The 25933-nt window shown below is 31.5% G+C and overlaps 1 protein-coding gene across 1 annotated transcript; it reads right to left on the bottom strand.

The window, feature by feature from the left end:
* Nucleotides 1-1034: 1034 nt before the first annotated feature.
* Nucleotides 1035-23824, bottom strand: LOC145312391 (uncharacterized). Its single transcript, XM_080151629.1, has 13 exons — nucleotides 23723-23824; nucleotides 22866-22983; nucleotides 21055-21165; nucleotides 15508-15625; nucleotides 13712-13769; nucleotides 12493-12552; nucleotides 10680-10787; nucleotides 10216-10335; nucleotides 5417-5467; nucleotides 2805-2927; nucleotides 2448-2592; nucleotides 1768-1851; nucleotides 1035-1190 (listed from the first exon to the last, which is right to left on the bottom strand). The coding sequence occupies exons 2-13, from the start codon at nucleotides 22932-22934 to the stop codon at nucleotides 1035-1037; spliced, it is 1203 nt and encodes a 400-aa protein (XP_080007755.1). The 5' UTR covers nucleotides 22935-22983; nucleotides 23723-23824.
* Between the last annotated feature and the right edge of the window lie 2109 nt (nucleotides 23825-25933).

Genomic DNA, 25933 nt, shown 5'->3' with positions numbered 1-25933 from the left:
GTCTTAGAAATTACGTTGTTAAATTGTTGTAATGAATAAGTAAATGCATAAAAAAATAACTTTAAAACTTTAATAATATTTTTATTATTTATCAACCTTATAATCAACATACGCATAACTAAAATTAGGTATATATTTTTTCATAAGAAACTACCAGAAAGCTTTGATAATATATTTAAAGCCCTTTTTCCCTAAAGATAAAAAAAGTTACCGATTAAAAAGATTGTTAAAATGTAATCAATTTAAAAGGCAAATCTAACGTAATACAAGGCTTATTTACTCCATGCTATGCAATTTATAATGTGATTTTATTATGTAAAACCAATATTTAAATGTATTGTAATAATAAATAAATTCTATTCTAGTATATTTAAGCAAAATTTAATCATACACAGTATGATTTTTTTAATAAAAAAATATCACAATTTTGAGCAAACTATTCATAACAATTATAACTATAAACTAGTAGCGCAGCTACTCTGTTATTAAATCATAATTTGCATTTCAACATTTTACATTTGAGTGCCTTAGTAAAAAATGGAACAGGACATCCTTTTCCAAAATCCCCAAAATGCCAACACCAATCTCTGTGCATGCACCTTCTCAAAATGAAGTCTTTTATTTGAAATTATTTTAATCAAACTATCAACTGCGTTTTTATTTCTTTTCATTGATTTGAATAGCTAAGTCTGATTTGATGGATTCTGAGCAGTTTTGTAGCAAAAGCTCTGTTCTTTGATATATTTACATTGGTTGCTTCTTTTCTCTAGGGATAATTTATGTCTTAACCAATTAAAGAATTATTAAAGAAACAGTGGTTTATTTATTGAACGATTATTTATCTGTAGGTTATTTAAAGTAATGAGTTTCGCCTGTTTCATTGTCCAAACTATGTCTAATAATAGCATGCATCGAATAGTAGAAATTGGCATATTTTTCAACTCCTATTAATTGACATGATTAATGAGCTCAAAATCGTAATTATGAACTCAATATGTAGATGACTTACACACTGTGCATGCTTCAGACACATATTAAGACATAAATTCCTGATCATTATTGAGATTTTGTAGCCTCTCTGTCCATAGTTTGAAGTTTGTATGTTCTGAAGAGTATATTATGTTACACCAGTGCAGAGCAATGTATGCCAGCACCTTTTCTAGCTCAATATCGTCTTCTCCATCCACCTTCTAAAAGTATTTAGATTTTAGTTCTTAAATTGACCGTGAGGTGTCATTAAACATTTGGTTTAGAAAAGTAAAAAACATGGATTGCATTGGGAAAAAAGTGAAAATGCAAATGTTATGAAAGAACACATGAACTGAAGAATAAGTGACTGGTATTGTAAATTTTTTCTAAAAAGAAGGGACGGGGGTTGTGAAAGAAAAACTAAAATTTTGTACATATATTAATTTTTAGGTGGAGAAGAAGTGGTGAAAATTCATGTTAGTGCATTTAACTTACAAGCAGACTATGCATATCAAATTGATTAAATTAAAAGTAGCAACATTAGAGTAAAACAATAGAGGGGGTAAATCAACTGTATGACCCCACCCCAAATACCATGTGTCGATTTTTAATTGGGTCTTTAAAAATCAACCAAAAGCGTCGGGAATATTAACACAAACAAGTCGCCACAAAAAAGCAGAAATAAATTTGCTAGGAGGAGTAAATGGTCCCCCACAGGAGGATCATAGTAGTTGTCTGGTTATACATTAATATTTATAGATTTATTATCCAGCAACTACTTATCCAGAGAAAATAAACCTGATAGGTATTCCAAGCAATATCAAGAGTTGAGACAATATATTCTGGCTTTCCACATCCATATAATTGAACCAACAGTATCAACTAAAATTATAGAGAAAAACTAAATAAATATACATATTTAAATTTTAAATATTACAATGAAAAGCTTTACTGTAGTTTTTAGAATGTTGTCAAATTCTTTGAAATAATTTCTTCATATTCTATGCAATAAAATAAAATTCAAGTACTTTCAAAAAAATAGTAAAAATTTTTGTTCTATACAGCATACACCACCATCCTGTGTAATTCATGGGTTTTTTAATAGTTATTTCACCTTTTCTTTTTTATAATATTGACAATACCTCCCCAATCAATTTTATACAATTTCTTTTGTTTCTGATTTCTTTGTCTTTTGGTACTTTAACTTCCTTTTTTTCAATTTTCAAACCCTTTGCAGTTATAATTTGCTATGTTTAACAGTGCATATATGATATACGTGGATATATTGTCTTCAGAAATTTGTCGTCAATTTAGCTTGCTAATATGAACTTCAATTAATGGTAAGTTCTATCATCTAGTACGATTGGGAAAAGGGGGTGGATGGGAGTATTGTTATTTTAGCCAACTGCGTGTTTCTCTTTATCAGAGTACATGGAAATCGGGTACAACATCTAAGTTATAATACATTTTATCCTTACCTGTTCTTTGATATTTTTCCAATCTAGTTGCAGATTATTTGAAGTTCTCCATTCATCCATAAGCTGTTGTAGTTTTTGTTTCTTAGCATCTGTCCGATATCTTTCTATCTTGGGCATTGTACAGTCAGTACAATTACATGCAAATCTAAAACATGAATAGAATTATGATTACTTGGATCCTTCACCCTATCCTTCCCTCCTACTTGGTAAATGAACTGACCAATAAATGATGTCCATGCTAGCAACCTAAATAGACGAGAATGTTTTAGGTTTTTTTTTCCAACTTCTCCTCTCATCTTCCTCATTTTTATGACGTCACATGGCTGATTTTTTAGATACTTTGTCCAGTTTCTTTACCTGTATCCCCACTTAAGATATCTGTGCCTATCTTGTGTTGTACAAGGACCACCCTCATCTAAGCTATCCAAATAGCTGATGGTCAACTCCTCTCCACGCCGTACTCGCCAGGTCACTCGAATACTAAACATGAAAACATTATTTAGTTTATTAAGAAGTACAAGACCGAAAATGGTCATAATAAGCAAAGAAGCAAATTTTTTTTGGGAGGGGGGGGGAGTTTATTACCCATATACTCCCCCCTTAGACGTACTTGCAACAGGTTCATGTTTGAAGAAACGATCTACCTCACGATATGTGGATATGAATTAAAATTCAGTTTAGTTTTATAAAATTCAGACAAATTTATCTAAATTAATACAAATCATATTAAGTAGCTAATATGATTAATTAATAAGATTAGCATGTGAATAATTTGATATATTTAGGTGTTCATTTTGTTTCTACACATCAAAACAATAAGTATTTTAAACTACAATATATATTTTGAAATGAAAAAACAAAAAATTGTATTTACCTATAAATAAAATTTTTTAGACAAGAAATATTTTGTGCTTTTGAGCCATTTTATTATGAATGTATGTTGAGCTAGTTGTGATGTTGTCATTCTTGTTAGTAGCAACGCTACTATATAATCTAATATGTGAGTCCGTCTGTCAGTCAGTCTATGCTATTCAAGATAGACAGCTGATTTTTTGGCTTAAAATTCTTGTACCAATTTGAGTATCCAGTATGTAATTCACTTTGTCCGTTGGTCTGTCAATAATGCTTTAAAATATGTATATAAAAATACACGAGAAAGGTTTCGTGATTTTTTTTGCAAATATATTTCTAATCTTGCTTTTAACAGATGCTCTTGTCCGTATTCCCATCCATGATTAATAATCTATTTTGTTCTTCGTTACTTATGAATGTTGTCATTCTTGTTTTAAAACATGATTAAAAGTTATAGCCTCAACCTAGCTCAGGTAGTGAGCAAGGACATGGATTCTTATAGTATAAGATTAAAGTAAGGTCTACAAAAGAAAAGTAAGGGGGGGGGGGCAATTGCCTAGATATACAATAATTGGTTTTTAGATTCATTATACATATTTTCTAATAGAATTATTATTACTTGGATCATACACCAGATTATCACATACTCTAATTTAAACTTACAGATTGCTAAAATAAAGTTCCCCCATCCACCCCCTTTCCACATCACCTCCCATCCTTCTGGATGAACGAACTAAGAGTAAAAAAATGATAACTTTACGCCTTTCAAAATAACAGCATTTGTTTCATTTTGCATAGTTTTCCTTTGTCAAACATCATTTGTGCATAATAATCTCAAAAATAAATTTTACAGGTAAAAAGTTATCATACAATATTTTTCTTCTGATGTATTATCCCTTTTCCCTACCTCACGTGTTCAAAGTTAAATTTGAAGGATATGTTTGGTATTAACAAAGATTATACCAAAACTTTTTCTTCATCTTATAACCAAAAAGATAGGAAAACTTTTTTCTGCCATTTTTTTTAGAAATGGACAATATAGAAGCAACTATGAAACAACTTCTGTCTGTATGTCCGTTTGAATATAACTCCTGCAATTTTTAACCTTTTCTATAATACTAATTTTGTTCGTTTGTCAGTCGTTTATGGTAAGAAAGTTAATAATCTATTCTTGAATTCATCCTCCTGAATTTTTAGTTGGAATAACATGTGGAGCATGGGATTTATTTTTGAACACTATAATAAAGGAATCATCCTACCAAGATTCAATAAAAGTATCCTAAGTTTTTAATAAGATAATATTGTTATAAAAATTTGGGTACCAGTCTAATTTACATTCAAATTTCCCTCTCTTCTTGGACAAAACCATGGTTATCCTTTAGTTTAGTCAAATGTCATCAAACTTAATTTTCCAGTATTTATTATTAATAAATGTTATTAATTGATTTGGGGGAAACAGGTCAGGGATCTAAAGGGATAAGACAATGGCCGATAAATTGATGTACATCCCCGATGATGTTACACGAAATTACAACCTATGTAATTAGTGGGAACAAGCCCATTGTCCCCTACTTCTTTGGAAAGAGGTAGTATAGGTTATGTTTCACCCCTTGTTAGAAAACAATACATTTTTTGTCTTTTATGTTCTAAAATTCTGCTTAATTGAATATGGGTTTTGTTTCTATTGCAAAATAGGAGGGGAACAAAGATTCTGTAAAATGATTTCTATCTTATATGTTCTCAATCTCATTTACAGCTAAATTGTTACTGGTTAAGGTACCTAAGGTTTATAACTATTTTAGTCAGGGGTAATTGAAACTCCACAATCCAAAGAGAAAATACCATGGTATTTTTAAAAGCCTTTTTTTACTAAAATTGAAAATGTTAGTGATCAATATTTTTTTCGAAAGAGAATGGAAATTTTTTGGAGGGGTGACTTATCTTAGGAGAGTATAGATTATTAGATAACCTCCCTTAAAAAAGATGTCAACCTCATAGAGACCTATATAAGAAGATTCATAAAGGTCCAGGTCTTACATATAGGTAGACAAATAGACATACAGACACCCTGTTACTTTTACATAAAGATTATTCATTTTTCTGGTAAAAAACCTTACCTTATAGTAAAGACTCCATTCTGTTTATCCCCCACAAAACTGCAATTTGGCCTGAAAATAAAAGCTAATTATTGAATTGACTGTATGTATTATATATTAATTTATATGGTTCAATTGTACAATTGACTGCAGTAATCAGCTGCCATCATAATAAGTTTGAAAATAGTGCGGCTTGGATTGGCTCCTGATTTATGACTATTCTTGCAGCAGGGGAAATTTGCACAAATTTTGACATAATTATTCTTGTTAAAGCAAAGCTTTTCTATATGTAGGTTCTATCCGCCCGTACATCCGTAACAAATAGCTTTTCAACGTTAATTTAGGCATTTTATAATTTAACCTAATGGACATAATAGTTGTTGTTATGAAACTAAACATGTATAATGTAGGATGAATGTTTGTGATTAAATATTGAGAGAAGTTGCACCTCACACATATTCTTGGAATATTTTACATGTGTGAGGGTAGGATTGATACACAGATATTATACTTATATGTTCTTTTTTTGGTATTACATATTTACAGTGGAGGTTTTTTTTAATTAAATGAAAAGGGATTAGGTTTTTCATTTAAGTTAAAAAGCATGAATTACTACAATTAAATGCACAAAAAAAAATATTTTTTAAATTGATGGTGGTTCCGACCAAAATCTAAATTAATGAAGTAAGGAGTCAAGTCCATAAAACAACTCCTCCCACTCTTTTAGAGGTAAAACCTGATTTAAAAAAAAAACATTTGAAAACATGGATGACAACATCCATAAAAGCGAAGCACTGAAACGGTAGGACAAACGGACATGAACACTTATATAGTGTCAGAACTAAATAATCAGAATATAAATGTAAAAGAGTCGAGGCAAAATTGTAAGTAAATTTGTTGAAAAATTGCTTAATACAGGATAATGTTTATGGACATACTTACATATTTAGGACTTGATTATAGAGTTGCTTCGCTTATAACATTATACTTTGTTGTCCCAGGAATCAATATACCAAAAATCAGATCAATCGGATGATTAGATCACATAAAGATTTGTTGTTAAAAAAGTAAAAAAATCAACATGTTTAAAATGGTAATGGAAATTTTGGTAATGATTATAGAGTTGCTACGCTTTCTAAATCGTACCTAACTACTAAAGGAATAAAATAAACATGCAAAATTTGAAATCGATAAGACAATTCTAACATGCCTAAATTAACGAAAATAGCTAATCGTTACGGACGGACGGACTGACCCTAATTATAGAAAAGCTTCGCTTTTAAAAATGTGCAAAATTGAAATTCAGTTGGAGGAGCAAAAACTATGCTTCACATTAAATTTAGCTAATTGAAAAACTAAAATATCAATTCTGTAGATTAAGATTACTGGTGGAAAGGTTTAGATACTAAAGGTCTGTACACACCAATATATTTATTAAAAGTCCCCAAAGTATTCAAGATGACAAATGAGATATTGTGATTACAAAAGTTTGGGGACCATTATAATATGTAGCTCAATGTCCCCTTTCTCCCAGAAAAATTACAGAAATGTAAAGTCTCTACTTCTCTATCATCAGAGGGGATAAACTTTATTTTCTATGGAGCTATTCAGGAAAAGAAGATAAGTATATTTCTCGTATTCATTCGAATCCGGTGGACAGGAACCGGTTCTCAGCAATACGAAAAAACTATGTCTAGCATCGAATTATATCCAGTTTTCTACGAATATAGAAATGTACAATCATAAGATAAAAACCAGTCTATTCTATACATTCTATATCCGCGGAAATCCGTTTATAATAGGATGCGAGAAATAACTATTCCAGTATGGCTTCGAGAACGATCAATATCCGCTGGATTAGAAAAGGTCTCAGCAATACTAAAAAATCATATATGTATATCATCGTATTAAAGACTTTTTCTACTAATGTTAAAATAGAAATCTTAAAATTAATACCAGTTTTGGTTAGACTGGGCCTTTGTCCCCTCTGGGCTAACAAAACTGGTTTAAGCTTTTAACTTTTCATCTTGATATCCGCGTAGAGCTGTCTATAATTTAAAACAACGTGATAAATAACTATTAAAATCGAAATTCAATGTGAATGTTAGAAACATTTTATGGTATACTAAAATGAGAATGTTGCGATTGAAATTTTGGTCCAATGAAAGGAGAAAAACATGAGATGGTCATAATAAAAAAAAGAAGTGAGATGTTTGCGTGTTTAACTGATCAATGAATTTGCTTATGTCTCATTCAAGTGGCTTTGTATTTTTTAATATTATTTCACCCATGCATAAAAGCTCCTACTTCTAAATTTATGTTGTTGTCTAATTCTGAGCTTAATTTCTTTTCCCTACATCTATAATTGTTTGAGGAGATTGGCTGGTCAACTTTAGCTTTTCACACTAATTCTTAAAACTTAAGATCTAAGAACTTAAAAACTAATTTGAATTGTGGCATTATATGAGGCTATTTACAATGATTTTTAAATGTAAATTGGTGTCTTTTCATTTAGCAAGTAGAGTAAAGTAAACACCCTCTTCTATATTTTTTAAAAGGTTGACCTATATAGCCAAAAACATGGCATACCAATACAAAACTTAACCAGAGAGCAAACAGGCACATAAATAGGTTTTTAATATTTATTTTAATGAATATTTAAGATTATCAAAATATTTGGTTGAGTAAAAAAAATTAAGATGTAAATAATGAAAATAATCTATATCTACTTTAAATGCAATAAAATAACAGAAAATAAGTTGCATGGAAGTTAATTTTTACAATTTCGAGATATTTAAATGTATAATCTAATTTGATTATTAAGATGTAACAATCATAAATTTTGTTATGTACAAAATAAATTTTCTATATATAGAGTTATGAAAGCTATTCCCAAAATCCAAATAATATTTCTATATTGTTGTCATTTTTAATCAGGGTTCGGAAGCCGCGCCTCAGCCGCGCATAAGCCTCAGTTTTAAACCTGCTTGTGAACAGAAAAAGAAATTTCAGAAAGAAGGATTGTCTGCTAAAGAGCAGTTTTATACATCCAGCTGAATTTTATAGTGATAAATTGAAGATTTCACTGAGGCTTACACGCGGCTTACGCGCGGCTTCCGAACCCTGTTTTTAATAGTACATTACATGTTTCTAATTTCATGAGTCGTGTATAGAGTAGCTTTACTCCTCTTAATAAAATATTTGAACCTTGGGTAGGTTTGTGTGCAACGCCAGGGATCATAAGGGATAAGAAAATTTATGTTGCACTCCCAATTATGATAAATTTAAACCCCCTTTTCTGTAGATTTAAATTGTTGATGGAGATTTCTTGCATACTAATGGTTTGCACAACCTAATCACGATTTACTAAAAGTCCCCAAAGGTTTAGGCCACCGAATGAGAGACTGTGTTTATAAAATATAATTTAAAGTCCAATGTCCCCTCCCTCCCTGGCAAGGCCTGGTAACAGAATCATAATAGAAATACAAATTATGCTTTTAATTTGTTTTCATTTACAATTTTGGAAATATACCTCAATCGCAAATGAAACACTTAAAACCCTCCCAAACTTTATAAAAAGCTCAGCTCAGGTTTTACGAGATATAGAAGTCCTATTTTTGAAAATTCTCATTGTTTCTCACCTTTATTAATTATTTTTATCTATTAGATGAATCTTTTAATGTGCGAGAAGCGAGTGGTGATGGAGGATGGGGGAGGATAAGTGTGATCCAAAAGATTATTATAGGGATTTTACCACAATTTCGTGCTCAGGTTTTGCACCCCATGCTTTATTATATCAAAATTAAAAATGGAGAAAGCAGGGATCGTAAGGGATAGGACGATGGAAGATAAATTTATGTACATCCCTGATAATAATAAACAATATCACTCTTTTATTGATTTAAACAATAAATATGAATGTATATTGTATTTTGTATGTATATTCGTTTACAAAATTCAAAACCATGGTAGTCTGTGAGGCATTGTGCAATAAGGTGTTCACAAAAGTTTGGATATAATTTTAAACTACAGTCTAATAACCCCAAGCTTCCTGAGAAAAAAAAGGATTAATGTGAGTAAACAATATATTATACAATATGCATATATATGTGTTTTGTTGATATTATTAACCATTACCTAATATAAATTATTAGTTTACTTTTATATTTTAGTTTTAAAAATGCTGAAATTGGTTATTTGGTCTTTAAAGTAACAAATTAATAATAATTGTTTTCTATTTTTTATTTTCATGATTTATATTCGTAGTTTTAAACTGTAAAATTTTTAATGATCTTTAAAATTGCAATTTTTATGGAAAATAACGTAGCAGATGAAAATTGCATTTTTAAGTTTTTAATTAATTTTCAAACTACAGAAAAAAAGTTTATCCAGAATCATGATAAAATACATGAAAGCATAGCTTTAAAAATTCATAAAAAATACAGGCTTTTGCAGTTGAATAAGAAAATTTTAGTTCTTTTTGACAGTTTAAAGACCAAGAAAAAAAAACTTTCATAATGCATTAAGATGAAATGATATTTACAGATTGAATAATCAAAAAAAAAACAATTATTGTATAACATGAAAAATAACAGGAAACAAAGTAAAGAATGTTAACTGGAAGTGTTTTATAATGGTCTAGAAAGGGTAGAAAAAAAACATGTAAGATTGGTGAAATAAAGGGTCAAAAGTAATTATCATAATTAGGTTGTAACATGAAGATTATTTTCAACAACAAAAACACCGAATGGTACTTCAAATATTACACAGTTACAGAGCTCTTAGAATAACCTGTGCATTTTAAAAATAATTATGTATACCTGCAAGAATGGTTGAACCTGGAAGCATGAAGAAAGAGGGCAGAGACACCATCCTCCAGGGCAAATGAGTTGGTGCAAAAAACTGCAATTATATTTTGCATGACACAACTTTCTGACTGCACACAGGGGGAGATATATTCTCATACAAATTTGATTAAAACACATAATAATTTTAATTGGATTTAGAAAAGTTTGTTATTTCTCTCTTTTTATTGTTACTAAAACATTTCAGATGTATAATAAAGCATAATCAACCATTATTAAAGATCATGTGAGTACAGTAAAGTACCATTTGAATCTAAAATAAAAATAAGTTTATTTAGATTTTTACTTTAGAATTAAATACCCTACATGAGAATAAAAAAAAGTTAAATTGAAAATTAAAGTGATGATTTTATTGTAACTTTTTAAGAAACTAAGATTTTACAAGAATCTTTTTACAGAAAATGTATCCCTGTCCCTGCTGTTGCTGTGGTTTGTTTGTTGGTGGGGTAACCAGGGGTTGTTGTGGTCTGTTGGTTGGTGGGGTCGACAGAGTGGAGGAAAGTGAACAAACAGCAGACTGATCTTCACTACAAAATATATATATATTTTTTAGATGCACAGATGCTCTTTAACTTTAACATGTAAGTAAGTTCATCCATTGGTCTACCAATAAAGGTAAGTTTAGGGGGCGCTAAATCATCAAATATGAGAACACTTTCTAATCAAAATCTGTCCAAAACAAATTAGTTTCAACTTTTTTTGTTTAAATTTTGCTTTACTGGAAGGGCTTCAGACATATTTAAATAATCAAGTTTGATTTCTATAAAAAATTATAAATAATCTAATGAAGAGTGAAAATTGTAATACTTAGTTGGTTTGTTCTATAATAGCAGAAACCATTGCCCTTTGATGTTTTCATTAGGTGCAATTCTTTTGATGTCTTCAGGTACTCTATAAGTTAGAGATAGGGATGATTTCTAGTGATTTAAATTCATATCAATCTTATAACACTTCAAGTGAATTTAGTTTAAGAAAATAGGTAATATGATTGTTTTCTATTATTCTATCGAACTATCACTGTAGACTATTTTTCTATAATTCTAGCAAACTATCATTCTAGACTATTTTTCTATAATTCTAGCAAACTATCATTCTAGACTATTTTTCTATGATTCTGGCAAACTATCACTATAGACTATTTTTCTATGATTCTTGCAAACTATCACTCTACACTACTTTTCTATGATTCTAGCAAACTTTCACTATAAACTATTTTCATGATTTAAACACACTCTTGTTCTAGACTATTTTTCTATGATTCTAGCAAACTATTCTTCTAGAACCCTTTTTAGGATTCTAGTAAACTATCACTCTAGACTATTTTTCTATGATTCTAGCAAACTATCATTCTAGAACATTTTTCTATAATTCTAGCAAACTATCACTCTAGACTATTTTTCTATGATTCTAGCAAACTATCACTCTACACTACTTTTCTATGATTCTATGAAACTTTCACTATAAACTATTTTCATGATTCTAACACACTCTTGTTCTAGACTATTTTTCTATGATTCTAGCAAACTATACTTCTAAAACCCTTTTGGCAAACTATCACTCTAGACTATTTTTCTATGATTCTAGCAAACTATCACTCTAGACTATTTTTCTATGATTTTGGCAAACTATCACTCTAGACTATTTTTCTATGATTCTAGCAAACTATCATTCTAGAACCCTTTTTTATGATTCTAGTAAACTATCTTTCTAGACTATTTTTCTATGGTTCTAGCAAACTATCTGTGCAGACATTTAAAGTTAGATTGTACCAGGAAACGGGGATATGGCACTAGAAGAAATGTAAGTTTGCATTCAACTTTTCTGCTGTTCAAAATAGTTATAATAAAATAACAATATTCAATTCTAAGTAGAGAAACTGTTCTTGAACTGAAGATGATTAAAGTCCTTCCACAGATTATGACGTCATACGATAAAATAACCAATGAGGGGCCAGCATAAATTTTACCATTGTTCAATTACAGTGTATACTGGCCTCTCATTTGCTATTCTATCGTATGACGTCATAATCTGTGTAGGGACTTTAATCATCTTCCTTGACCTTTTCAAACGACTAAATCCTCCTTGTTTATTGATCGAACTAAAACAATAATGATCATGTGATTCATATTCTTTTGACAAAAATATAAGATAAAAGTTAGTTTGACTGAAAGACAAAGTGGATGAAAAAACCTTTTAGTTTCATATCCCTGCCTCCATGCCTCCAGTTAGTACCTGGAAAGAGAGTTAAATCCAAGTAAAAGTTCTCTTGCTGATTTCTGGTAATTCAATTTACTAAGAAAAAAAATTCCATTTGTTTTAGTTTCCAACATTTTTATAGTTTTTATACAAAGATGTTAATGAAATTTATGAACGCCAAACTTATGAATAATTTAATGTATTAATTACTTTAACCGTTACGAATCTCAAAAAGAAACACCCAAAATAAAGAAAAGCATCTCTATAAAAGAAAGGATATTATAATTAAATATTTGTGGAAAAACAATATATCAAGAATTTACCATGTAAACCGTTTGGTAAAACTGTTAATGTTAATTTATTATCATTACAAATTTGTTATAATAAAAAAGGTATCTCGTAATATTTTCCAGGAAAAAGGTATAGATTAGACAACAAGCGAAATAAATCTAAAATAATGCTTGGAGGGCAGGTAAAAAGGTCCTCAATTCTAAGAAGTGTTGACCCCAAACGACAGCTGAAAACCATGTAGAGGTTTCGTGATTTTTTTCCCTTCGAATTAATTTCGTTGTTGGTATAAGCTGAATATTATCAAAGAAAACTTTCAAGAATTTAGAGTTCTTTAACAGTTGGGGAGTTGAATCCATTTTTATAGAAGCAGAAATATAATCTATAATTACGGTTTTGACCTTCTAAAAAACGTAATCTACCATTCCACTTTCCCCTCTCTTGGTGATAATATCATCAATGCCGATACGATTTTTGAAATGTACCATTCCACTTTTAATAGAGGCGAAACTGGAATGGTACATTTATGTTTACAGATTCATAAGCATTGATTTCCTTATTTAAAACGACATAATAGTAAGGGTATATTCTGGTTATTATTTTTATTTTACATTAAAAAAAATTAATTATAAATAGTATTTTATACACTCCTACGATTAACATAATTTAAAAATAGTATGTATGATTTCAATTATGTCGATGTTAAAAGTTTAAACCACCATTCCAGTTTCACCTCTCTTGAATGTGGAATGGTACATTTCAAAAATCGTATCTGCATTGATGATATCATCACCAAGAGAGGCAAAATTGGAATGGTATATTACAAAATCATATCGGCGTTGATGATATCATCACCAAGAGAGGGGAAAGGGGAATGGTAGATTACGTTTTTTAGAGGGTCAAAACCGTATTCATATTTCTGCCTCTATAAAAATGGATTTAACTCCCCAACTGTTTAGTATTTTACCTTCGCACATTTTTGATGTCATTCCATATCTTTTGTACTCCGAATATCAGAATAAGTCCTACACAAATTGATAGTTATTTATCGCATTGTATTATAGACAGCTACCCGCGGATATTAAAGTGAAATTTTTTAGATTAAAACCATTTTTTTTTAGCCCCGAGGGGCCGAAAACCCGGCCTAACAATACGGGTATTAATTTTATGTTTTTTAATTTAAATTTTTTTGAAAATTTTCTGTATTATGATGCTATACATAATTTTTCAATATAGCTTACAACCGGTTCTAATCCAACGGATATTAATCGGTTTCGAAGCCATACAGGAGGCTTATATTATTAATGTTTGTTTGTAATGCTGCTTCTTAATTTCTTGGGTGTGTAAGCCAGAATGCTAATATATAGATTCTATTTTGTAAAATCAAAACAATAAACATAATTTAGGATATGTCATTTAAAAAATTATATTTTATATAATTTTACACTAATTTTTCATCCTTTCTACTTGGAATATAATGCAAATGCAAGATATACAATTTGAAAGGTAAAACTTAAATTTCACTTAAAGTTTTATTTATCTTTTATAGTAGGGCAGGTAAAAACTTTTCATTTCATAAACAAACCCAACAAATTATAAATACTGATTTTGATTGTACAACTTTCAAAAAGATATCATTATATGTCCATTAAAAACTTATGTAAACAATTATGTAAGATTTGGCGTGCACAGGTTTTCAAACAGTAAGCACACCCCTTTTTAACATTCCACTAAAATCAAAATCGATAAGGAGCGTTTAAGGGGTGGGAGAGGGGGGGGGGTGGTGGAGCTATAATACAGATGTCAAGAGTGGCGTTAAAAGAATAAAATAAATAGAGGAAAATTTTTTCAAAAACAATTTTTATCCCACCCAACTCTTCCTAAGAAAGTTTTGAGTTTGTTGCTTGTAAGATGCTGGTTCAATCATCAAAATTAAACATTATTTACCTAATTAAGCGTTATCGAACAAGGACAGTTTTTATATAAGTAGCGCAACAATATTAATCTGACATCCAAGGACGTCCAAGGGAGGGGGGTTAAGGGGTGATTACCTCCCCACCCCCCCCCCCCCCCAATAAAAAAGCTTGGACGCCCCTGCTGACAAAATTATAAAGGGTGTTTTGAAAATGGACCATTATTTTAAACATCTATTATACATCTTATTGTACTACTTATTGTTTAGGAGCAATTTGGTAAAATGCTTCGATTGGCCGCGTGCGTGGTTTTTTAAATGGGTGCATTTTAGATTAATAGAATAACATTAGCATAGTGTAAAGTAAATATAAGAAATAAGAAATAAGCGTTTATCATTGAATGGCAAACAATCATTCTTTTTTTCAAGTAAAAAATGCAATTGCAACTCTTTAATGGTGGCCTAAAAAATCCATCAAACACTTTGCTTATATCAAGCTACATTTAATTATAAAAAGGAGGGGGGGGTCATTTATTCTTTTTGCCTATGTGTTCTTATACTTTAAAACAGGCTAACGCTAGAACACTAAAATTTGGCATGACAGCTGCTTACATATTCGGGGTAAAAGAAGAAACAGTGTCAAAACCTGCACTGCCACTAAAACCGCTATCTCCCGCTATATTTTGTGCTATTTCTCGTCAAATTAGACATATTTAAATCATTTAATACAAACTTTATTCAATAAGTTTACATTTCATTACACTTTAAAATTGTCTTTTAAACTGTATTTTTAAACTGTATTTGTTTTTTGTTCAGAGGAATCATCACCAAAAAATATAAAGAGTTTATACCTATGTATGGAAGAAAGTAGGTGGCCAACAATATGCTGACAATAACAAATATTTGCCGGAACAGGATGGCACTGCAGGACTCATCCAATCTTTCTCCACGTAGATACCACTCCTTAAACTAAATTTTAAATGTTAGAATAGTATAAGATAATAGAAAAAAATACACGAAATAATATAGCATTTTTAAGAAGTTAAGAAATAAATCTTTTTGGTAGGATGTTTAATCCCCTATAGAAATCCGCCCTCCCTCATTGGTTTAGCTTTTTTAAAAACAAGTTTCTATCACCTTTGTATTGCTATAGACTTGTGCAGGACTATCCTTATTTAAACAATCAAATATGTCAAATAGTTGTTTATGGTCCACTTTCGTTTAGGTGTAAATGAGGAATGAGGTATACCCTACAAGCGAAAAAAAATCTAAAATGATATTTGGGGGGCAGATAAAAAGATCGTCTATTCTACTAAGTGTTCCCCCCCAGCGACAGCTAAAAATCATGTATATGTTTCTTGATATTTTCGAATTAATTTTGTTGTTGGTAAAAGCTTGATGTAATTTTTAATCTCAATACCCGACTTAAAATTCAAATGGGAAAAACCTGCCTTCCCCACTTATGGTTTCACATCACATGTAAGTATGAAGAGTAGCTACATTCCCATTAATCTTTAGTTTCCAATTAAATAGCAATATTAAAGTTTTAGAATATATTGATGTGTAAAAGTTTTTCCTTGATATCAATATTGATATAAACATTTAATATTATTCTCTATTTCTAGACTACAAAATAAGAGGAGAATTAAATAAACCATCTATTTTTTTATATCCTATATTGATGCAAAAGATCTCGGAAATTACTGGTCCGAATGGGTTATACCTTTCAAGAAACCCTTTATAAATGTCCTGTAAAGGTTTTAGGCCATTTTTCTGACCTCTCCCCGCCTTGCCATAGAGGCTAGTGACGAAATATTTTTTTATAAATCGATAAATAAAAAGTTTGTGAACACAGTTAAATATCTTTTAGTAGCGGTTAAATCTCCTAATCTTTTCAAAATCCATCATTTTAAAAGGAATTTACAAATTTTTTGTGACGAATTATAATGATACAGCCTAGCAATAGAGTAGCTTCTTAACTTATAACAAAAGAGAAAAAGTGGCCCTATTTTAAATAATTGTATCAATAACTCACAAGGACTGATTGAAACATTTATTATGCTTGAATGTTGACAAGAGAGAGGAACAATGGTGATCAATAAAAAGCAATAATTATTTATGTATACTTTTTTTAATATTTTGCACTTAAGGTTATGAGCTTTAATTGTCAAGGTTTTATTTTGGTCAATACCATAAGGTTGGAAAGGGCAGAGGGGAACATTGCAATTATTTTGAGATAGCTTCGCTACTAAGAATTATTGTATAAATTGTACAAATTTTTATTGCCAAGTAGGGATGACCAATGTATAAATATAAAGGGTTAGCTAGATAATTGAGTGAGATGAAGTGAGATGTTGGCACATAGTTAGACAGGTGTCACACCCAGGGATACAGAGATATAGAGATATGTTGGCACATAGTTAGACAGGTGTCACACCCAGGGATACAGAGATATACAGATATGTTGGCACATAGTTAGACAGGTGTCACACCCAGGGATACAGAGAGATATGTTGGCACATAGTTAGACAGGTGTCACACCCAGGGATACAGAGATATACAGATATGTTGGCACATAGTTAGACAGGTGTCACACCCAGGGATACAGAGATATAGAGATATGTTGGCACATAGTTAGACAGGTGTCACACCCAGGGATACAGAGATATACAGATATGTTGGCACATAGTTAGACAGGTGTCACACCCAGGGTTACAGAGATATAGAGATATGGTGGCACATAGTTAGACAGGTGTCACACCCAGGGATACAGAGATATGTTGGCACATAGTTAGACAGGTGTTACACCCAGGGATATAGAGATATGTTAGCACATAGTTATACAGGTGTCACACCCAGGGATATAGAGATATGTTGGCACATAGTTAGACAGGTGTCACACCCAGGGATAGAGAGATATGTTGGCACATAGTTAGACATGTGTCACAACCTGAGATACAGAGATATAGAGATATGTTGGCACATAGTAAGACAGGTGTCACACCCAGGGATATAGAGATATGTTGGCACATAGTTAGAGATATGTTAGCACCCAGGGATAGAGAGATATGTTGGCACATACTTAGACAGGTGTCACACCCAGGGATACAGAGAAGATATAGATATATGTTGGCACATAGTTAGACAGGTGTCACACCCAGGGATATAGAGATATGTTGGCACATACTTAGACAGGTGTCACACCCATTGATAGAGAGATATGTTGGCACATAGATAGACAAATGTTACACCCAGGGATACAGGAATAGAGAGAAAAAAAAGAGAAGGAGAGTGAAATGGGAAAATATTGAAGAAAGAGGAAAATAGGAACCAAAGAGATACTAATATGAAGTTAGAAATGAAACAAAAAAGGGAAGGAACTAGAAACCATTTGTAGTGTTTTTAATCTAAATCATTGTTTTAGAAGTCTTCGCTATTAATGCATGTATGTAACCCTGTCCAATAAATCTCTATCACTTGGCATATTTTCAAATATTCTTAAAAATACCAGGTTAATACTTTACATAAGTAGCACAACTACAATAAGCTGAAAATTTTCATACTTGAGAAGAACAGTTAATTTAACTTATGGTAGTGGATGTTCTTCATTTAATTCCTTTTCATAACATTCTGGTTAGGGGAGGTTTTTGTCTAAAGTGGAGGATTTTAACCATTTACCATTACTGAACTTTTTTCAAAATTGGAACAATTGACCCAGCAGTTGGCGAGATCTTTTATGACACAGTCATACACACACGTAAAACGTACTACTTTATAAAATACTAGCGGCTTCGCCCCAAGAGGTAATCAAAAAAATTGGAGGTGTCCCATGGTTTTTGAAGGGGTTGTGGGTGTCCCCCCCCCTCCCAAAAAAAAAGCCTAAAACCACCACAGGACCAGTAGGTATATTCCTTGAAAGATAGAATCCAATCGGTTCACAAGTTACCGAGATCTTAAGGAACAGATAGACGGACGGACGGACAGACATCAAGCTACTTTGTATTATAGATAATTTCAAAAGAGACAAAGCTGCGTAGCAATCTTCAATTGAGGGATGATCGAACAGATCTAAGAAGAACGTACATCCATACGTTTTTGTGATAGAAGAGCTGCGCTACTAAAATTGTTAAAAAAAGTAAGATTTTGAAGGCACGATAAAATGATTTTGGCAGTGCAGCAAAGTATAAAAATTTTCCAGGATTGTGGGGACAAACAAAATTCTCGAAATTTCTTTTTTAGGCGTCCGAAAGATGTTTATCTTCCCATCACCCCGTCCCCACAACCAAAAAAATTATTTTTACTAATAAGATTTGAGAGGGCAGGAAATGTTCCTAACCTATCTTAAGTTTTAAATATTCGAAATGTTTGAGGCTATTTTTCTGCTCCGTCCCTCTCCCCTCTTACTCCTAGATGATACATGCGAATCCCCAAGTAATATATACAGAGGAAATGATTCATTAGAAAACTCACCTAAAAAATGTATCGAACTAGTCAGTCCTGTTTATTCCTATATCCCTGACAAAATTGCATTCCATGATTACATCATCAAAACAAGGAAGTGCAACATTCATCAAGTATAGCTTTGGGGTAATATTCATATTGACCATTTGGGTTCAAAATAACCATTTTATAAGATTACTTAGAGCCAATAGCCCAAGAATTTACGCAACTTTAATCAATATAAAGACAAATAAACGCTAAAATTCAGGACCTAACAGAGAAAAAAATTCTTTTCAAAATTGAAATTAAAAGTTGAGGGTCAATCAAACCCTCCCCTCATTTAAGGGTCAATAGAGGCCTTCAGGTTCGTATCTGCTTGTTTATAATAAAGTAGAACAAATTATAATGTAAAGTGAAAGGTTGGAGAATAAAGGTTGGGACCATAAAAGATTTAGTTTCATCATTAATCATTTTCTTTTAACATTTTCTCCTGGCGTCAAACTGAAAACTGTGCAGGTAGCCACACAAACTATTTACTAATATATTTTCTCCTGGCGTCAAACTAAAAACTGTGCAGGTAGCTAAACAAACTATTTACTACAATGGATGTAGGATATATGTGGATATTATGACAGGGGAAAAATAGTCTTAAATTAAGGTTGCTAACATGGACATCATTTATTGGTCAGTTTGTTAATCCAGTAGGAGGAGAAAGAATGGGATGGGGTAAAAGTGGTGGATCTGGAGGGGGGGGGGGAGTGGGGGCGGATCGTACATTTATCCCCAAAAAAGAAATCAAACATAGAAAAAAAACACTCGATTTCTTGCCCACTGAATTGTATAATAAATTTTAATCATATATTTAACAATTAATATAAATTAAATTAACTTCCCAAAAGAAATAAAATCCTCCTCGTCCTATGAAGCTTCACCATAAAAGAGAACCATATCGGCCTGGCAGTTATTTATATCTTTTAGCACTGACTGATAGACACACAGAGACATTCATCCTGGATTCTAAACTTTATCTAATTGCAAAAAGGTTTTGATAGCCTTGAAGGGGTTCAAAATAGTAAAGTGTCTTTCAATAATCTGAATAAGAAAATGTCTCGGTCAGAAATATAAAAAAAAGTCGTATGTTCCACCAATGGATATATTATTACTTGGATCTTACACCAGATTTTCATGTTCCCTAATATAGTGAAACAAGCAGCAGGCTAAATAACGATTCTCCCTTTGCACTCCCTTTACCTCATCTACTCCCCTCCTACTGGATGAACAAACTGACCAATAAATGAGTTCCATAACAGCAAGCTCAATTGATGACATAATTGATCCTCTGTCATAATATCTACGTATATTCTACATTTATTGTTCCACCAGTTGTTTATAATAAAGATTAAGAAAAATAAAATATTTTACAAATACCAGTGCTTCCCCTCAAAGAGATTATTGATTTAGTTAATGCTATAGTAGAAAAGTTTTGACACTGCTGGATGTACAACTAAATTCAGATTGAACAAAAATATTTAAAGATTTTGAGATGGTTTATCTTATTATACAAAGTAGAACCATGTCTGTCTGTCTGTCTGTATGTCTGTCTGTCTGTCCGTCTGTCAGTCTGTCCCTTAAGATCTCGGTAACCACTGAACCGATCGGATTCTACTCTTTAGGGTGTATACCTATTGGTCCTGTTGTGGTTTTAAGCTATTTTCTTGGGGGTGGGACACCCCCAACTCCCCCCCAAAAAAACAAAACAAATCCCCCTCAATTTCTTTTTAAAATCAGTTTGAAATTAGTGGTTGCATCACGATTTTTTTAATTACCTATTGGGGCAAAGCCCCTAGAGGCTAGGGGCGAAGACGCTAGAAATAGATAAAATGAGACAAAACTTTAGGGACCTGATATTGATACACTAACAAACAAACATCTTTAATATGACTACCTATCCAACCTACTTTATAATCATGGCTAAGGTGTAGAATTTCTGTATCATGTAGAACTAACTGTCCAGGTTCCAGATCTTCTGTGGCCACACATCCATACCCTTTACCTGGAATCTTCCAGACCTGAAGCAATAGTTATTTATCGCATTGTATTATAAACAGCTTTCCGCGGATATAGAATGTACAATTATAAGATTTAAAACTAGTTTTTTTAGCCCCGAGATGCCGAAGGCACCGGCTAAAAAAACTGGTTTTAATCTTATGATTGTACATTTTTATATTCGTAGAAAGCTGGATATAATACGATGCTAGACATAGTTTTTTCGTATGGATGAGAACCGGTTCCTATCCACCGGATTCGAATGAATACGAGAATAGTTATTTATCGCATTGTATTATAAACAGCTTTTTGCTTATATAAAATGTACAATTATAAGATGAAAACCAGTCAGCACGGGCTAAAAAAAACTGGATTCAATCTTATGATTGTACATTTTTATATTCGAAGAAAACTGGATGTAATGCGATACGGTACATAATTTTCCATTATGCCTTAGAACCGGTTCTAATCCAGCGGATATTAATCGGTTTCGAAGCCATCATACTGAGAGAAAAAAATTAAAAGGGTGAATTATAACGTCCAAAGCATATTCTATAAAGCTTAGGATTCCGGGTATAGTCCCTTTCGTAACATCGCCCCTTATGGGGCGATCCTTCGCATTTTTCAAAGTAGCTTTTCTCCTATTTCTAGCCCCTCCTGGGGCTCTTACCCTGCAGGGCCAATTACCTAACCCTGTGGGGCAATCACCTAACCAAATATAACCTCACCTAACCAAATATAGCCTAACCTAACCTAAAATAACCTATAAAAAGCCATTTTAAAAATACGACGAATCGCCCCTTATGGGGCGATGTTACGAAAGGAACTATTCCTAGGATTCCTCATACTGTCTTGTCTGTTTGTATGGGGAAAAAAACATGTTAAACCCCAATTTTATGTCTGTAGGAACATAACGAACGTAAGTTTCTGCATGTTAGAATTGTCATATCGGTTTCGAACCTTGGAAAAGATTACACTACATCCTATTAACTGAAATTTTTGTTTAGACTAGTAAAAAAAAGTTCAAGATTGAAAATGTCATTTTTACGTCTATAATCATGTTGATGTTCGTTTGCCTAATATCTGATTTATATATGCAAGTTGATACCCTTGTTTTGATAGTAAGAAGTCATATGGTAAATGACTACTGAAATACTCCTTCAGAATGATAAATTAATATTTGGTTTTAATTTTATCACACCTTATTAAAAAACGTATTAATAGTTATAAAAAAAACTTGTTTAATCTTATGATTGTACATTTTTATATTCGTAGAAAACTGGATATGATACGATGCTAGACATAGTTTTTTCGTATTGATAAGAACCGGTTCCTATCCACCGGATTCGAATGAATACGAGAAAGATATTTATAAAACTCTGGAAGAACCTATGTTTACAAAATATGTACAGTACAAATCCAGACCCTGAATGTAATATAATCCTGACTTCGACAGATTTACGACGATTCTAATCAAATTATTGATACACAATAGATTTATTATTAATTGGATTTTACACCAGATTATCATGTACTCTAGTAAGATAAAAATCGTAGCTGGCTAAAGTAACCCCCTTCCACTCCCTTTACCGCATCCCCTCCCATCTTACTGGATGAACGAACTGACCAATAAATGACGTCCATGTTAGCAACCAAAATTGATGGGAATTTTTCCCCTGTCATAATGTATAACGTATATTCAGGATCCATTTGATGCACTGACCTTAAAACACTTGTTTGTTTTGTTTTGATTATTGTTGAGATCATTCTGTTGAGTCGTACTCCCTGACATTTCAAACTAATTTTTCTCAATTCTCTCTTTTTCTGCTCTTCACATCTAGCTTCAATAAAAAATAGTTTTTTTATCACGGGAGAAACTAACTGGATGTGTTATTTGAATTAATTCTATGTTTTTTATTAATACTAGTGACTCTGCCCTAAGCATTTAGGAGCTCTGAGCTGGATCTTTAAATCACTTAAGTGGTAAGCCAGATCGGGGTGAGCCAACTTTCCACCAATGAGAGCACAGCATTTTATGAAATGCCGTGCTGTGATTGGCTGAAATTCGGCTCACCCCGATCTGGCTCACCACTAAAATGATTTAAAGATCCAGCTCTGTATTAAAAAAGAAAGATAGGGCCTTAAGAAAAATATATTAAAACCATTCAAAGACATAAATCTGAAAATTAGATAGCCTAAAATCATCATAAGACCTATATGAAGTTTACCTAAGTGAGCGAACAAAATTGTTTCAGTAGTTACTGAGATCTTAAGCATTAGACAAAAAAAACCTTACTACTCTATATAGTACGAAGTAGCTCTTACTCTTACAATAGATAGTCTATAGAACTAATCTTTAAATCTTATGCCAAAAAGGAAAGTTGTAAAAAAAATCATCTTTTATATGAAATGCGGGTCTCAAAATTAAAAAATAAGATATAGTTCAAGACACCTAAAAAGCGTAACTTTAATATCTTTAATTCCGGGAAAGAACTATTTAATTCTTAATAATTGATATCTGCCATTATATATTCTAACTATTCCAATTTTGCTTTCTATGCTTCTTTTAAAAAAACCTACATTTTCTTCAAGCCATATGTGCCTGGTTGTCTGTATGTCTGTATGTTCTCCCTTCCTGTCTGTCTGACTCTTGTGTTCAGCATGAAACCATATTGTGTCTATAAATATTTGATTTTATCAATATGTTAAACTTTTATTGTTCAGATTTAAAAAGATTTTTAATCTAATAGTATCATAACTAATAAGTAGAATGATGCCTTTCTGTTTTTTTTTTGTCCAGATAATCTCGCTGATATCGGGACTAATTTTGTTCTACTTTTCAGGAAAAAATGTATGTGTTAGCCTAGTTTGGAACAACTAAGATCTTTTAAACATTAAGTTTTTATTAAAGTTTTAAATTGATTTTTTGAGAGTTTAGCAACTGCATGTGATCTCTATATTCTAAGATTTTTTCGTTTTTTTTGCGCATTCATTTAATACCAAATTTAAATAAAATATTAAAAGTATCATATTCCCTATTGGAATCAAAATTCACATTTTATATTCATAAGAAACAAAACTTATAGTACCTAATAAAAAATGACGTTATACAATACAACCAATGATAGACCAGTATACATTTATGTTGAACAATGCTAAAATGTATACTGGCCTATCATTGGTAATTTGTATTGTATGATGTCATTTTTTATCAGGCACTTTAAGCTGCTTCAACTAAATTTTTTGTATGGATTCGATTCTAATTAGAAAAGTGCTGCTACTCAATAGTTATTGATATTTGTTTGTCCGATTGGTTTGTTTCCAAAAGCGCACTTTGATGTTTTCCTCCTTGTTCCAGGGCTCGACAGCCGGGCGTCTGTCGTGGCTTAGCCTGAAATTTAAACCCGTTTGAAAACATTTTTGAAAAGAGGTTTAGACTTTCAGCTGATTTTTTATGCTATAAAAGATTGAATATTCTGAGGCATATAGGCGGCTGACGCGCAGCTGCCGAGCCCTGCTTGTTCCTTAATACTTTTCATGTTTCTGATTATATAATAACATATTGTATTTAATAATAGAAACAACATGATTTATTTTAGAAAGCCCTTTTTCCCGCAACCTTAATATTACAATACTTGAGTGTTTAAACAAAAAAGGAAAATTTTTGCATCTTGATCGATAAGTTGAATATATAAATTCGAATTTAAAAAGTTGAATGTTAAAAACTATAAAGGCATTAATTAAGAATTATGTTCAAGTCCCCTTCCGTAAACCATATACAGTTAAACCGGTTCCTTTCCTTAAAGTAAATAAATTAAAATAAAGACAGTAGGGGCAGTTATCTTTATTATTTTCAACCCCTGGGGGAGGAAACTAACCCTGCGTGGCTTACAAGTATTCAAGATAACCTAAATTGACCTGTTTTCTGTGCTTGATTATACCCTTTATAGAAAATTCACGCATTGGTTATCAACAAATATGTAATATTTTTTTTGTCTAAAAAGTTTTGATAAGAACTAGGCAATGCTGTTTTAATGCAGTATCAATAATTAGTCCGCATACATTATAACTAATATTTAGTACTTTATTTAGAACTGGTGGCCTTGCCTCAAGAGGCGTTAAAGGTTTCCCATACATTTAATTATATTCTTTTTTAAATAGGGTAAGGGTATTTTTTAAAAAAGGGGTGGGTAATGGGTATAGCCCCACTGTCTTTTTGTTTAGGGGAAGATTAAAAAAAATATTTTGGAATTAAAATTTTTAAAAAATACCTGATTCTAAAAAGTAATTAAAATATGGCGCGAAATTCGGGGTAATTTTTTCAAGGGGGGGGGGTGCTGTTAACTCTGATATTTTTTTGAAAATCTTTTTTGAGGGGGATTCTCATTTACCATCCCCACTTCCCTTTAGACATCCATGTCTATAATAGCTATCAGTTTTATTTATATTGAGTACATATAGCACCGTAGGTATGGGCCCCGCAAGGGTTAGGCATTAGAAAAAGAAAAGTTTCAGTGGTGTTAGGATCTTTGAGATGAAACAACGTTTAACTTTCTTAAAACTTTAATTTATGAATTTTGTCATCCTTTGTTAAAGTTATTTGTATTTTTTTATTCAAATCACTATGAAAAACTAACTTACTATAGAATTTTAATAAAATAATGGAATAGGTAAAAAAAAGATTAATTTATCTTACTTAAAATAAGATTTTATAAGGATTCATTGTTTAAGGTTACTTAATTTATACTTTTTAAATTGTGGGATGAATTTGATTTATCCTGTATTGATCTA

Source organism: Acartia tonsa, chromosome 2 (genome assembly GCF_053477335.1).
Source record: "Acartia tonsa isolate MP-2025a chromosome 2, ASM5347733v1, whole genome shotgun sequence".
Taxonomy (NCBI): Eukaryota; Metazoa; Arthropoda; class Copepoda; order Calanoida; family Acartiidae; genus Acartia; species Acartia tonsa.
The sequence above is the reverse complement of the archived record's forward strand: the minus strand, read 5'-3'. Positions and strand labels throughout refer to the sequence as shown.

Bases quoted from the DNA above. Each gene is read 5' to 3' on its own strand.
- LOC145312391 (XM_080151629.1), bottom strand. From the start codon at position 22,934: ATGTCAGGGAGTACGACTCAACAGAATGATCTCAACAATAATCAAAAC. The intron at 15,626-21,054 runs GTAGGTTGGATA...TTTAAAATTTAG, and splicing joins ACCTTAGCCATGATTATAAA to TTTAAGGAGTGGTATCTACG. The intron at 12,553-13,711 runs GTAAAATACTAA...TTTTTTTCTTAG, and splicing joins GACATCAAAAATGTGCGAAG to TAAATTGAATTACCAGAAAT.